This window comes from Euphorbia lathyris, chromosome 8, assembly GCF_963576675.1.
Source record: "Euphorbia lathyris chromosome 8, ddEupLath1.1, whole genome shotgun sequence".
NCBI lineage: Eukaryota > Viridiplantae > Streptophyta > Magnoliopsida > Malpighiales > Euphorbiaceae > Euphorbia > Euphorbia lathyris.
Genome location: NC_088917.1, coordinates 6768673 through 6783332, shown reverse-complemented (window position 1 = coordinate 6783332; position 14660 = coordinate 6768673). Strand labels below are relative to the sequence as shown.

At 35.3% G+C, this 14660-nt stretch overlaps 1 protein-coding gene across 1 annotated transcript; it reads right to left on the bottom strand.

The window, feature by feature from the left end:
• Positions 1-927: 927 nt before the first annotated feature.
• Positions 928-5821, bottom strand: LOC136204074 (B3 domain-containing protein REM5-like). Its single transcript, XM_065995258.1, has 6 exons — positions 5665-5821; positions 5249-5564; positions 4531-4653; positions 2294-2400; positions 2024-2225; positions 928-1361 (listed from the first exon to the last, which is right to left on the bottom strand). The coding sequence occupies exons 1-6, from the start codon at positions 5731-5733 to the stop codon at positions 1351-1353; spliced, it is 828 nt and encodes a 275-aa protein (XP_065851330.1). The 5' UTR covers positions 5734-5821; the 3' UTR covers positions 928-1350.
• Positions 5822-14660: the final 8839 nt, after the last annotated feature.

Sequence of the window (14660 nt, the reverse complement as noted above, 5' to 3'; positions counted from 1 at the left end):
TGTATTTTGTGAGTTTACGATTAAAACTCTCAGATCGATTTAATCTATAACACAGTGTAAAAATAAGTATTCAACCATAATTTAAAATGACGTGGATACAGAGTCAATAACATATTTTTGTTCAAATTATCATTTTGTTCATTTTTAAGGGATTTTTTCTTTTCGACTTTAATATTATAATAGAAGTTTGAGTTTTCAGTCAAGAAATAAGTTAGGTTACAATATTAATAGCATTATTATTCAGAAATAAACTAGAATTTAGAAATTTACCATAATAATTCATCAAAGTTGTTTTTCATTCTTCCTTCACAAGCTCCAACATGAAAACATCTCTCTCTTTTATTCCATTTTCTTTAGCAAATTCAATCCATCCATCTCTAATAAAAACTTCACCAAATTTATTCATCTTTGTTTTCACTTGCCATGAATTTCCGAATTCATTCTTAATGGTTATTTCTGAACATATGCTAGTAGCAAGACCATTATCCCATGCAAAATTTCTTGGAATTCGCTGCAAAAAATTTACTTAAGGTGTGAAAAATAAATAAATTATTTTTGGGGAAAATTGCAGCAATAGCTAGTGAAGTTTTGAACAATGACGTTTGTGAAATGAACACCAAACTTCAATTATCTATCATTATTGATGAAATTCTTATGATTTTGGTTAGTATGTACTCACAATTTGACGGTTTCTAAAGGCAGAAACAAAAACCATGATATAGAAATAAAGTTTCTCCATGGATGAAGTAGTTTCCTGATTCGTTCCCATGTTATGGTTTGTTTTGAACTCTGCAATATAGCATTATTAGTTATATAGTAGAGATAAAAAAACTAAAAACTATCATTTGAGATAAATAATTTGTTGACATAATATTAAAGTCAAATATCTATGTTTGATAAAAGAAAATTATCATTTCGTAGGGCCACCTTGCTTAGACCATCTACCTCAGCCACCCACACTCTAGAGAGGGTTGTTACATAGAAAGACAATGTAAATAAAAAGAAAATACAAGTAATCTAAAATATTACATGAATATATTGAACATGACGCGAATATATATGTATATATAAAATTAATAATAGGTATGAGTATTGTTCGCCTCATATAATAAACTTAACTTACCATACATTTTGAGTGCAGGTGTTTTCGCCTTTTCAATGAACTCGAAAATAAAAGAATCCCCCTCCTCAAGATTATTAGCAATTTGGAACTAATTCCAACCATCTCCTATATAAGCTTCATCATCTGAATCTTTTTGCCGGAAATTTGCTGGCCAAGATCTTCCCTCTCTGTCTATCAGAATCAAATTGCAACACTTTATGTTTTCAAACTGCAGCCTCGCAAATCTTTCAGGTATGTACTGTTTGGAAACAATAATTAGAGAGGATTTGATGAAACAATTAGGAAAAAAGCATTCTGGTATCTTTTCAATTTTCATTAATTAAGCCCTTCAAGAAGCTTTTATATATCTAATATGGCTATATAGATAAACTTTAACAACTTTATCGAAAAGATCAAGCGCTCAAATCAACAAAAAATAAAAAGATTGAGGACTTAAAAATGTTATTTTTCCAAATCATAGAGTAGGAAGTAACAACCAGTCTAGACTTTAAGCAACAGTAAGATGTTATTTCCACCAAAAAGAATGGTTGCTGAACTATAGAAGAAGTAGCTTTAGCTTTGCTTAGATTTTAGCGATTTCCCTAAATCACGAAACACAATTAAGATATAAAAGATCGGGAGCTAAAGCAGTAAGATCGGGAGTGAGCCAGAGACGGGAAACGAGTTGCTGAAACAACAAGAACTCGCTGAGTTCAGAAGAACTCAGCAAGTTCTCCATTGTTCCAGCCCTTAGTTCTCACCTAATGTGACACATCAACATTTCTAGCTGTTAACATATCATCATGTCAGAGGTCAGGATCAACATTGTCCCAGACCACATTAAAATTTGTGGATTTGCAAAGGAAAATATGGAATTTGTACTATTAATCATTAAGTGAAATTTGTGTTTTGAAAACTTACTTGTTAGTTTGAGAACAGGTATCTGCCCATTTTTAGCAAGCTCAACAATGATGGAATCTCCAAGCTTAAGCTTATGAGCATCGCGGAAGGATTTCCAAGCATCTCTAATTAAAGTTTTACCATTTGAACTTCTGAACTTTAGTTTTGATGGCCAACATTTCCCTTCTTCATCCTGAAGAATCATTGAACAACTTCGACCATACTGATTGAACACAAATAATTAGCTTGTTTGAAAAAAAAAAGCTGTAATACATATAAGAGAATAGTTACCAATTCAGTTTTTATGAAGCTGTCTCGTGAGAGTTCAATTACACAATGAGGATTTTCAAGAGTAGAGGAGCTAGCTTTTTCTTCTAATCTAGTTTTCACTTCCTTCCCTGTATTACGGAAATGGACACAGAAACGTTATTTCTAAAATAGCCTACAAATGACACTGACACAAACACCAAACATAAAAAGGCTATTAAAGGAGAGTGTCCGTTCAATATAGATTAATCCCAACTGTTTAAAATGACAGATCTGTGCCACCAACTTTGAGAATGACGATATTAAGTCCTTAAAATGACAGATCTGTGACATAAAACAAACTTTAGTTACGGTAGGTGCATTTGACATAAAACAAACTTTAGTTACCAAGTTCCTTAACCTCCAACTTTGAGAATGACCGATATTAAGTCCCTTTATGTTGCTTAGTTCCTACATGGAAAATTAAGTGAAGATTTGGACGAACCAAAACCGTATATCATTTTAAGCACTCTGCTTTTATCCAACTTGGAAGATCAAACAAATGACTTTGTCTGAAATATGAAAGGGTTGGAAGATCAGCCTGATTTTCCTACGAATTTTGGAGATATATCATTAGCACACAAACTTACTTAAAGTTATCTATTAACTCCTGAACTTACTTAAAAGACCTAATTGCCGACTAAGCTTACTTAATATGACAGATTGACCTACGAAACTTTGTTAAGAAATAGATCTAGATGATCCATAACAGTATGGAATTGAGAAATGAACAGAAAGAAACGAATTTTACCACTACTAGAATCTTTTGGAAGATTCTGTTCTTGAATTTCAATCTCGTCCTCTTCTATAGCATGTTCAGGAATAGAGGAGCTAGCTTTCACTTGCTTCCCTCCATTACATAAACATAATTATCAAACAATATTGTATACATCAACTAAGAAGCATGTAATATACGGAAAAAAACAAAATTGATTTTAAAATGAAAAAATAATTTAGAGAGACAATTCTTAGCGAACTCCAAGGACCCATTATCAGAAATTAGGGATTTCGGAAGCGAAATCTTTACACCTAACTGCTCGATAATGCTCCTATACTAATCAGCTACCTTGGCATCGTGACAACGTCATCACCGAGCACAGCATACTTGCTAAAACGCCTCTTGGGATAAACCCTACTCGCCGCCAACCAGACCACTAAGTGATGTGTGAAGGCGAAGAGAGGCCAAGAATCCGGATATCCTAATGGTTGCCCAGCAACAAAACATATTGCGGAAGGAACACCAGTTGTTCGCCTATGGTGAACAAAGGGAACCTCGAATATGTTTGTAGCCAGACAGGAATTAACAGCACTAGACGCAAGGGTTCGATCAAATAAACACTGAGGGCCTCAAACAGTGGCTCAAATCAAAAGAGAAAAGAGTGTTAATGCCTTTGAGGGCGCCAAGCGGTCTAGTCTGATTAAAAATACCATCGATTGGTATGCGCGTAAGCACCTCTGACATAAAGTCATGGACAGGCGCCAAGAGGCGTTGATTTATATAATTCCCCATTGCGAATATCCTTCGCTTGCCTGAGCCTTCCACCGACATGCCTAACCGGCCAGTGGTAGGGGGAACCCCTAACATATCTGTTGATGGTAGTAGTTGATAAATGCGATCCCAAAAGTGATCCACGGACCACCCTGAGATCGTGTTATTCATACTATCAAAAGGATAGCGACAGTATTCAGGCCATAAAAGGCCCTGAGTCGCGTCGCCTGCTCGGCCCTTACGTTTGTAAAGGTACACAAATCCTTGAAGTTGGCCAACTCAAATGGAAAGCGGGGATTTAACATCCGTTATAGTTGACTTTAATAAAAGCGCACCTGAACTACCATAGTCTATCTAGTGTAGGGCTTGCACTCAATAGTCATCGTTTTTCCGTAGGTTGACGCTCTTTGTCTCGCACGCTTGTTATATTTGTTTATATAGTGTGTGAAGCCTAACTAATAGAAAGCTGCCCTCCCATCGAAAAAGACAAAGAAAGGACGGACTACACCTTTATTTATCGATTGGCCTCATGTTCCGCTGCTGACACGACATTGACATGAAAATCATTTTTCTTGCATTTATATATATATATATATATATATATATATATATATATAAGATAACATGACTTTGACACAAAACACGAAATTGTCTTAACAAAATGGAATTGAGGAATGAACATAAAATAACATAAAACCCATATGAACATAGAACAGAAAGAACAGAACTTTACCACGAGTAGAATCATTTGGAAGAGTTTGTTCTTCAATTTCAATTTCCTCCTCTTTTACACAAGAAGGATACTCAACAATGGAGGGACTTGCTTTTGCTTTTAATCCAGTTTTCACTTCCTTCCCTGCATTACAAAAACACTGGAAATATTATTTCTAAGACACAACTTTCATAGAATAGTCACTTTTTTCTGCTAACCGAACCGTACAATTAAGCTAGCAGAGCGGGGTGGAAAGAGAACAACCCGGTCTTCCGCCGATCTCAAGGATTCGGGGGGATGGGAATGCGGATTTGGATAAGGAAGATATTTTTTCCAATGAGAACAGACAGACAGGGACACAAAACACAAAAACTATATTAAAGAAGAGTGTCCAACAGTCATTAAAGTTTTTTATGTCAATAAACTCATGGATCGGATCATAAATAGTAAATACCACTGCAAAGATTAGGTGACAAGTCAAATAAAAGTGCCACTTGTCACAGAATGTTGCTTGAGGCGGAGACAGAAAACAAATCAGAAAACAAATCAAATTTGTTCCCTGAGGCCGAGACAGGGCCTGGAGTGGTTCCGGCCCCCTTTGTCTCTAGAGATGTACCTTTAGCTCTGAAATTACTTAAAGTCATTTATTTATTGAGAAAATAAGATATAGAGTCAGATGATGAATAACAATATGGAATTGAGAGATGAACTTAAATTCACACAAAGAACCCAACTTTACCACAAGTAGAATCTTCTTGAAGATTTTGTTCTTGAATTTGAATTTTCTCCTCTTCTAGAGCAGTAGGAGGAGCATATTCCTTCTCACAGGTAGAACGGTCAAAAACCATAACATTAAAAATGAGATCTCCTTTATATCTGAAAACCAAAAATTCCCCAATTTTCAAACCGTGATCTTCCACAAACTTTTTCCAACCATCTCCAAATCGCCTTCCATTAATCTTCACAGGCCAAAGCTTTTTCCCTTTTCGGCTTCTTAGCATAGCTTTCTCACATACTTGTCCGTTCAAGTACTTTGAGAAAGCAATTGGGATTAACTGCAAAAACACAAAATTAAAATGATAATCTATTGTCTGTTCAATCAAATAATTGGAGTATATGAAAAATTGAGAGAGAAAGATAGTGGGTTTGGCCTACAAAATTATCTTCAAAACCAGGAAGGAGTGGCTGGAAGAAACATGGTTCAGTGAGAAGAGTTCTAGACATTGTGTTTGTAAAATGTCCTCCAAAATCTCCATTGTTGTTTGATCTATTATACAGAGTGTGGAGAGAACATGTTTGGAAAGAAGCAACATGTTTGGTAAGATTAATTTGAATATGTGAGGTGAATTGAATTTGTTCCAATTTGATTAGTGCCAGATTTATTTCTTTTTTCAGTAAAGCTAATTCAGTGTAATTCAAAGAATAAGAAAAATCATTGCCAGCTCATCATTCATCTATAAATCGAGAAATAGATCGGAACCACAATGCTCATTGCCACACCCTAGTTCCCGGTTGGGGCACATGGTCGGCTGGCTCCGTCTTTCGAGTTTTAGGTTTTGGGGTAGCCATCAATCATCTTTTAGAAATGTGTGTGCGGTTGGATGTCCTATTTATATGGATTGGCTCTGTGCGATTTAATTTTGGCAAGGATGGTCTACGAAGAGATTTGCATTCGTTTTTCCGGTTACGGGTAGGGAAGAGACGTGATCTCACCCTACCACGCCCGACGTATCGGTGCTATTGTAATATTACATGTTTAAATGTTTTATTGGCTGCTTTTATATTTTTTTAGTTTTTATTAAAACGAGGGTTACTTGGTTCTATGATTCGAATCTCATTCGGTTTGGACTTTTAGATTTTTTTATTTATTTTAATTTGAAATTGTATATATAACATATACAATATATAACATATACATAATATTATTTTAATCATATTAAAATTCAATCCAATTTACATATATAACATATATCTAATAAAAGAAAATATAAATTTTAATAACAAGTACTTTAAATGTGTTATGAATGTTGCTTCTATTTATTCGGAGTTTAAGACTTAGGATTTAAATATTCGGATTTTTGCTTTAATTTAGAATCATGTATCTTTAACATAATATACGTGATTGTCTTTATAGAATTAAAATCCGATTTTTATTTTTCACACATATCACATATATGCAAAAGGCAAATATGAATCTTAATGAGAATTATATTAGATATATTATGAATTTAAATAGTGATTTTTAGTTAATTTGTGCAATTTAATCTCATAAGTTAACCTGAATCAATTTATATTTTTTCTGCGGGTTATAAAGATAATATATGTAAAATATTAATTGAACTACTAAAGTTTTAAAATCCGTAACAGGATATATGTGGCTGTTTTCGATACAAATTAAATTTTGATTATATAACTTATTTATTAAGAGCAGATGTATTATAAACACATTTTTCGTACATCCGCTTAATTTATTTACAATAAAACTCCATTGCAAAAAAATGGCTTTTAGTAATGGGAAAATTTGTTATTAAAAGTCCAAATACCCTTACTGAAAGCTTTAAATAAGTGGAAAAAGCCCTTATAGAACGGTTGTTAAACGTTGCCTTGCTAATTGTTTTTAATAACGAAAAAGGATCTGCTTATTATTGAACTTACAGTAATAGAAAACGTACCATTATTAAACAAATTATAATAATTAAATATCGGCTTATTAAAATTAATTATAATAACACAAAAAACACTTCTTAAAAATTATTTTAGATGATTAAAAAAACCGCTATTACAAACTAATTATAATGATTTTTTTTGTTACATGGGAAGGGATTAACCCAGAGACCAAAAGAACATAATTAAATAAATAGACTCTAGACTAGGTCTGCTGGAGGTTCGTGTCAAGCCCACTTCGATCAGCATTTAATATGTCTCGTAGGTCTGTAGGAAGTGTACTACACTCGTGATAACCTAAGAAAACCGTTCCCAGGAAGTTCACCAACCAGTCTACAGCTTTGTTGCCTTCAATATACGTGTGTTGAACATGTATCTCCTAGTCTTGATTCAGATTCTTCCATCCCTCCACTAGCCAATAAAACCGATGTGAGGTCCTCCTCCGATCCGTCATGAGATTAACTAAAACCTGTGAGTCGGTTTCAAAAATGACTCGCCTAAAATCCATGTGCCATGCACTGTCTAGTTCATAGTAAAATCCCTAAAGTTCCACAAGTAGTGTCGTGAAAACGCCTAATTACGTGTGAACCCATCGATCCACTCTCTCTCTCTCTGTGTGTTCCTGATTAGCCCACTTGTTGCCGTGTACCCAGGATTTCTTTTAGAGGTCCCATCCGTATTAACTTTAACCCATCCAAGCTCTGGAGCCAAGCCACTAGAATGTCTTGCACGCCTCTAACCATGGCACAATGCTTAGGGTGGATGGCCTGAACCAATTCATAAGCCTGACGTTTAAGGAACAAAAATTTGTTGGGTGGTTCTACCGCATTTTCCAGCCAAAGCCACCAATGAATCATAGAAAAAATCGTAGGCCATTCAATCTCATTCCAAAATTAAAGATAAAATATGCCATTGACTCTGATTATTAAAAAAAAAAAATAGCTCAAAAAAAGCTAAAACACCCTAATAGTTGTACAAAATAATAGAAGTTTTACATACCTATCATCGAGACCAGAAAAAATTACTAGACCTCTAGGTTTTTCTATATATAGTTTGATATTTTTCACTAAAACAAAAAAAAAAATTAATTAAACTATCAAAATAACTAATTTATGCTTCATACTCCTCTCTTACAACTTCACTTTCTCTATAGAAATTCATTTTCTTATTAATTATTATAGATTAATTAGCATTGTTTACATTAATATTTAACCTCTCTGTTATCTTAAATAAAGATAAACATGAGAAAAAAATTATCAAAAAAATGCATTAATAATACAAAATATCATATAAAAAGAATAATTTAATAATCCTAAAATAATATATAAAAAAACCCTAAGAGAGTATTATATAATAAGATTAGATCCAAATTTACTCTTATCATTTTCGAAAAATAAAAATTTACCTTTGAGGAACCAAATCATAGAAAATTTATTGTTAGTGTTTTTAATTAAGATCAATTTATCGAGGGTGATTACTCCCTTTTCTTTCATCAATGATGTACTTTTTCTTTGACTTTTAATAAACCAAATTACATTAGTTTCAAACAAATAAAAAATTACATTAATACAAACTACAAAAAGAAATTACATTAATAAGGAAAACCTCAACGCCACAGAGAAACTTCAAGAGAGCTTATATATTACTCCACTTATAAAGACTCCAACAATTGCTGCGGAACAACGAACCCAGATGGAGATGCCATTAGAGTCGCTTCCTTACTATTGACCGCACTCTCATTATTGTCCATTCCTTGTTTTGGAGCTTCCACAACAAAAAAAAAAAACAAATACTTACGTTGCTTGCAAAGCCTTAAAACTCGGGTAGATTACACCCGTAATTTTCCAATTATCAGAAAATGAACGAAATTATTATAACTCATAATTTTGGGTTAAATTACACTGATGGATCATGAACTTTGCTTTTACTTTTATTATGACTCCTGAACTTTAAAATCAAATATTATATCCCTGAACTTTGCATTTTATTAACATTACAGCCCCTTTCACCGTTGAGCAAGAAGACCACTCTAATAACAGCTAACCCTCCATTCTAGAGTCGATGAAAACAATATTCTAAACTATAATTCTTGAACTTTTTGGTTTAAGGTCATTTGGGTTTGTTCGATTAGGAGAGCGAAAACAATTGGTTTGAGGTCATTTGGGTTTCTTCCAGCCATTCTTCTTTCTCTCTGTCTTTCTCTTTGTCTTGCTCGTCTAGCTGCTGTCTGGTTCCTTCTACACGTTCTTTCTAACTCAAGATTGATAGAAAAGGTTGTACTATTAAACAAACAGATTAAAAACACCTTGTTTCACAGAAATTTTCAAATAAAATTGTTCCTTTCAATCCCCGACAACGGCACCAAAAACTTGTTGTCCTCAAAACAGACTCTAGCAAGTGCACTAGATACAAGTAATAAAATGATAAGTAGAGTATCGTCTCCACAGGGATTGGTGACCAAATTTTACTAAAAAAACCTTGCAGAACAGGGTGTTTGTGGTGTGTGATTTTCTTTAGTTGAGAAATATTGTAATGTGGTAACAGAAATACTAATTAAGATATTCAGTGTAATAAAATGAGTTTTGATACTGATAAAAAGATAGAACAGGCTAGGCCATAGCGGAACATGTTACTTTCAGCCTCTAAACATCCTATTTATTCATGAATGACATAAAGTGAAGTCAATGTCTCTGTTTTAAAGCTCACTTAAGTCAACTTTCGTGTGTTCTTAAGATTCTAAGATGTACTACAACCTTAAGGGCCCTTAATGTTGGTTCTTTCTTGCATTACGAGCGAAACAGCATTTCTATTTAGAAAACCCTTGATACAATCCCCTAACATTCCTGTGTCGGGGTTTGGACGTTTGATAAAAGGTTCCGTGAAGATGGAAGCAATTTCCTATCATTCATCTAACACTAAGATACATGCATTTAGCAATAGAGTGAAAGCTTTATCAAGCACAACAACATATAGCATCATTCATTCATAAATAAGAAAATAGAAGACTTACATAACCAGCCCTTGCTGGCCAAGCCCGTTCAGTTGACTACTCACTCATAATGATGAGTGAACAACCACAGAAATTGCAATAAATCCCCATTAATAGAGTTAGGTCTCAAATTAAAGAGAACTCTCATGGAAGATGAAGTTTCAGCCCCCCAACAAAGTTGTCTCTCTCATTTTACAGTAATCTATTTAATTAGGAGGAAAGAAACATAAAATATACTAAAAAGTACACTAAAACAGACCGTTCTGACAAATTATGGCCACTTGAACACTTCAAGGCCCAAATCTTCTTCAGCAATCTAGATCTCCACTGGTCCCACTTCTTTGCTTGGCTGTCTTCCATCTCTTTACATGCTATTGCCCTTTGGTCCATAGATTTCCCTTTACTTTTTCCTGCAACGGGCTGTTTGACATCAGTTTTCATTTTTCTTCACAAAATCTGTAATAAGGGTTATTTAGTCCTAAATTGATAACAATTAACACCCCATAAGCTCATTTTTAGTGAAATAATATATGGTTATTAGGGTCAATTATGAACCCATCAATTCACTAATCTTTATATTTTTACTTAACACACTATTTAGTCCTTATATTTTAATATTACATTGTTTAATCCTTAAATTTTAAAAAACCAAAGTGTTTAATAATTCAAATATTTGAAGTACTAAACTGCTGAATAGAATAAAATTTAAAGACTAAATGGTATATTATTAAAAAAACGAGGGCTGGATAGTGTGTTAAATAAAAATATAGAGGCTTCCGAAAAATGACGATGATAGATTCCTCGTTATAGGAAATCACGGTCTATTTCAGATAGATAAAGCACAATGGGTGTAATTTGTTGAAACACCTTTCCACATGATTTTGATTTGACAAAATTATTTAAGTTAATCCATGATTAAGAGGCAATTAAATTTAAGTTCTTTGATTTAATTGTACTAATATGTTTGTTCAATGTTGAGTATAATTATAAGTAAGAACAGAATTAAAAAGTACGGCAGAACGAAGCCAGCATGAGGCACAGAAGCTGAGTAGAAAAGAACTCAGCATGATAGAAGAAAAGTCATCTTCAGAACAAACGCTTGAAGATGAAGCTGACCAAAGAAGCTGAGTGGAACGCAACTCAATATCAAAGAAGAGAAGTCTTCCTCTAAACTAAAGCTTGCAGATGAAGCTGACCATGGAAGCTGAGTAAGAATATGACTCAGAAACAAAGAACAAAAGCAACGTCTATAAGTTCAAGCTGAGTGTTCGTCAGGACAGCGCGAATGATCCGTTTGCTAAAAGACAAGATCCGACAGAGATCTGTGCCAATTCAAAAGCTTTGGAATTATGCAAGGATACAGTTTCGAGACGCATGGGTCAACTGTCCTCTAGCTAAAAGACGAAACTGGCGCTAGAATACGAACCTGCCGGAAGAAGACAAGCCTGGCGCCTGCTTAATTCAGACGATAGGATTGGCCTGCAATTCTGAATGCTGACCAAGGGAATGATGCAATAGATCCATTTGAATCCAACGGATACTTCCGGATTCAAATGATTAGAGCTTCAGAATCAACTATAAAAGGACAAGTGCTTTACTTGGATCTTTTGCCGAAAAAATACAAGAGAAAAAGAATATACATACAAAGCACATTCAAACAAGAAAGAAGATCTTACACCAAATTTCTATTTCTGTGTAAAAGCTAGATTGAATTTGTATTCATCTAAAGTGTTCTTCATCTAGAAAGAACAGATTTGTATCAATTGTAAAATTGAGAGAGTAGTGTTGAGTACTCGGTTTTAAGTACTCAGCGGTAGAGAATCTGAGTGTTTGGTTATAGCGCTCAGTAGGTGTTGAGTAGACGAATAGAGGAAGGTACTCTTGCATATTCAACTGCCTTGTAAACGGTTTGTGCTCTACCTTTAAAGAGCCCAGTATTGGATTGAAAAAGCCCGGAGGGATTCTAGGGACTGGACGTAGGCGGAGAGGCCAAACCAGGAAAAGTCTGCTGAGTAATTTCTAACTCTCTCTCAATATATATATATATATATATATGTTGCTTGATTAAATTTCTCAGGATATAAATTGTAAAAGATGGCACTAAGTAATCTTGGTGCTGAGTTGGAAGCTGACCTCAAGTGTTAATTCCCAACTCACAAGTAAAACAGTTCTAGTCAGCATCTGACTAAAGCTGTCTTACATCTCTCGGCTGTGCTGACCTAAACTAAGTTAAGTAACTTAAGGATTGATTAAGTCAGCATAATTAAGCGAAAAAGTTACATTAGTTCCTAACCCCCCCCCCCCTTAGAACTAATTACACAGGACCAACAAGTGGTATCAGAGCTCAGTAGCTCACTACTCAAAGATATAACTATCTTGAGCTGATTCCTATAAATGGTTGAGAACAGCACTCGTTTCCTTCCAGGAAATCAAACAACACAGATTCTCCCTGAAGGATTATCAATTAGTCGGCCTCCCTTATTTTTCGGATCAAACTATACATTTTGGAAAAACAGGATGAAAAACTTTATTCAAGCTACAAACATGAGTGTGTGGCTTGCAATAGTTCAAGGCCCATTTGTGCCTTACAAAATGGTTAACAACGAGAAAGTTGTTAAAAGTGAAACTGAGTGGTCAGAAGATGACCTTAGAAAATTACAAAATAATGCTTCGGCTATCAATATGCTTCACTGTGCTTTAGATTCTGCAGAGTACAACAAAATTTCAGGTTGTGAGTCAGCACAGGAAATATGGAAGAAGCTGGAAGTGACCTATGAAGGCACCAGCAAGGTCAACGAATCAAAGGTGAACCAACATATGAGATTATATGAGCTGTTCGAGATGAATGAGAATGAAGATATCTTGAAGATGAACTCAAGGTTCACAAATATCATAAATGAGCTTAAACGACTCGGTAAGAACTTCACAGAAGAAGAGCAGGTGAAGAAAATCTTGAGGAGTTTACCCAAAAGCTGGCAAGCTAAAAAGACAGCTGTGGAAGAAGCTCAGGACCTGACCACATATAAATATAACAAGCTGATCGGATCTCTGCTAACCCACGAGATCTCTATGAAAAGCTTTGAGGCTAAAGAAAGTCAGAAGACAAGAAACAAAAATCACTTGTCATGAAAGCTGACTCAACAGAAGCTGACTCATCGGACGATAAGGAGATGGCCATGTTCACTAGGAAAATGAAGAAGCTGTTTAGAAAGAATGTCAAGAACAGCAAAAGGTCATTCAAATGAAGCGATAAGTACAAAGCTGAGACCAGTGACAGCAGATACAAAAAGGACAGCTCCAAGCCTGTCACATGCTTTGAATGCCATCAAACTGGGCATATTAAATCAAGATGTCCCAATCTGAAGAAGGAGAAGAAAGGTAGCAGAAAAGCTATGGTGGCTACATGGAGCGATAGTGATGAGTCAACCTCATTAGAAGCTGATGCCACTGAGTCGGCGAACATATGTTTCATGGCTGACGAAGCTGCTGACCAATGCCGTTCTGAGCAAGATGACCCCTTTGATGGTTCTGACCAAGAGGAACACTCCAATGAGGTAACATCTCTACTCTTGCTTAGAAATGAAATGGTTAACGCCCTGAGTGATCTATATACACTAACTAAAAAGTGTAACAAGAAAATAAAGGCACTCAGCAGGCGATGTGATGAGATTGAAGAGGTAAAACTGAGTAACCTCTGATATCTTCTCCAAGACAACACCAGGCAAGATGAAAATCTAAAAGTCATGCATGGTTTTGTCTCGGAAGTCCAAACTGAGTCAAAGAAACTAAGAAAGGACATCACAACCATACAGAACCGGCTGAGTACATCGGCTAAGAAAAGGTTCTATCCCAATGCTGAGTTTCAAGGTACTGGTCAGCATAAACAGTACACTCAGCAGAACAGTCAGTGTGACTGTTGTAGGAAAAGAGGGCACACCATTGATGTGTGTTGGTATACTCGACGGAATGTCCAATGCAACTTCTGCGGAAAGAAAAGCCATACCACTAAGGTATGTTGGCATGCTCAGCACAATCGTGCTGACCATAAACAAAATCACCCTCAAAAGGTAACCTATTGTGACTTCTGTGGTAAAGCTGGCCACACCATAAACATATGTTGTCACAAATTAAAATATGATGCTTCACCTGTTCATGCTAACAAACGAGGACCCAAAAAGAATTGGGTACCTAAAGATGAATAGTTCAAAATGCAGGTGAGCCTGAGGTGCGTGGAGAAGTCAAAGCTTTGGTATATTGACAGCGCATGCTCAAGGCACATGACTGGTGATAAAACTCAATTCATCACACTTGAGCGTAAACGAGGTGGAAGTGTAAGCTTCGGAGACAATGAAAAGGGTAAGATAGTCGGTTCAGGTTCTATCGGAGGTAACCCTACTATTGAGTCAGTCTCCTTAGTCAGGGGTCTCAAATATAACCTATTGAGCGTGGCTCAGCTATGTGACAGCGGTAGAAAGGTTGTATTTGATACCACTGAGTG

Coding starts and splice junctions, on each gene's coding strand:
- LOC136204074 (XM_065995258.1), bottom strand. CDS start 5,733: ATGTCTAGAACTCTTCTCACTGAACCATGTTTCTTCCAGCCACTCCTT. Junction 5,565..5,664: donor CTGGTTTTGAAGATAATTTT/GTAGGCCAAACC, acceptor GTGTTTTTGCAG/TTAATCCCAATTGCTTTCTC. Junction 4,654..5,248: donor TCAAGAAGATTCTACTTGTG/GTAAAGTTGGGT, acceptor TTTGTAATGCAG/GGAAGGAAGTGAAAACTGGA.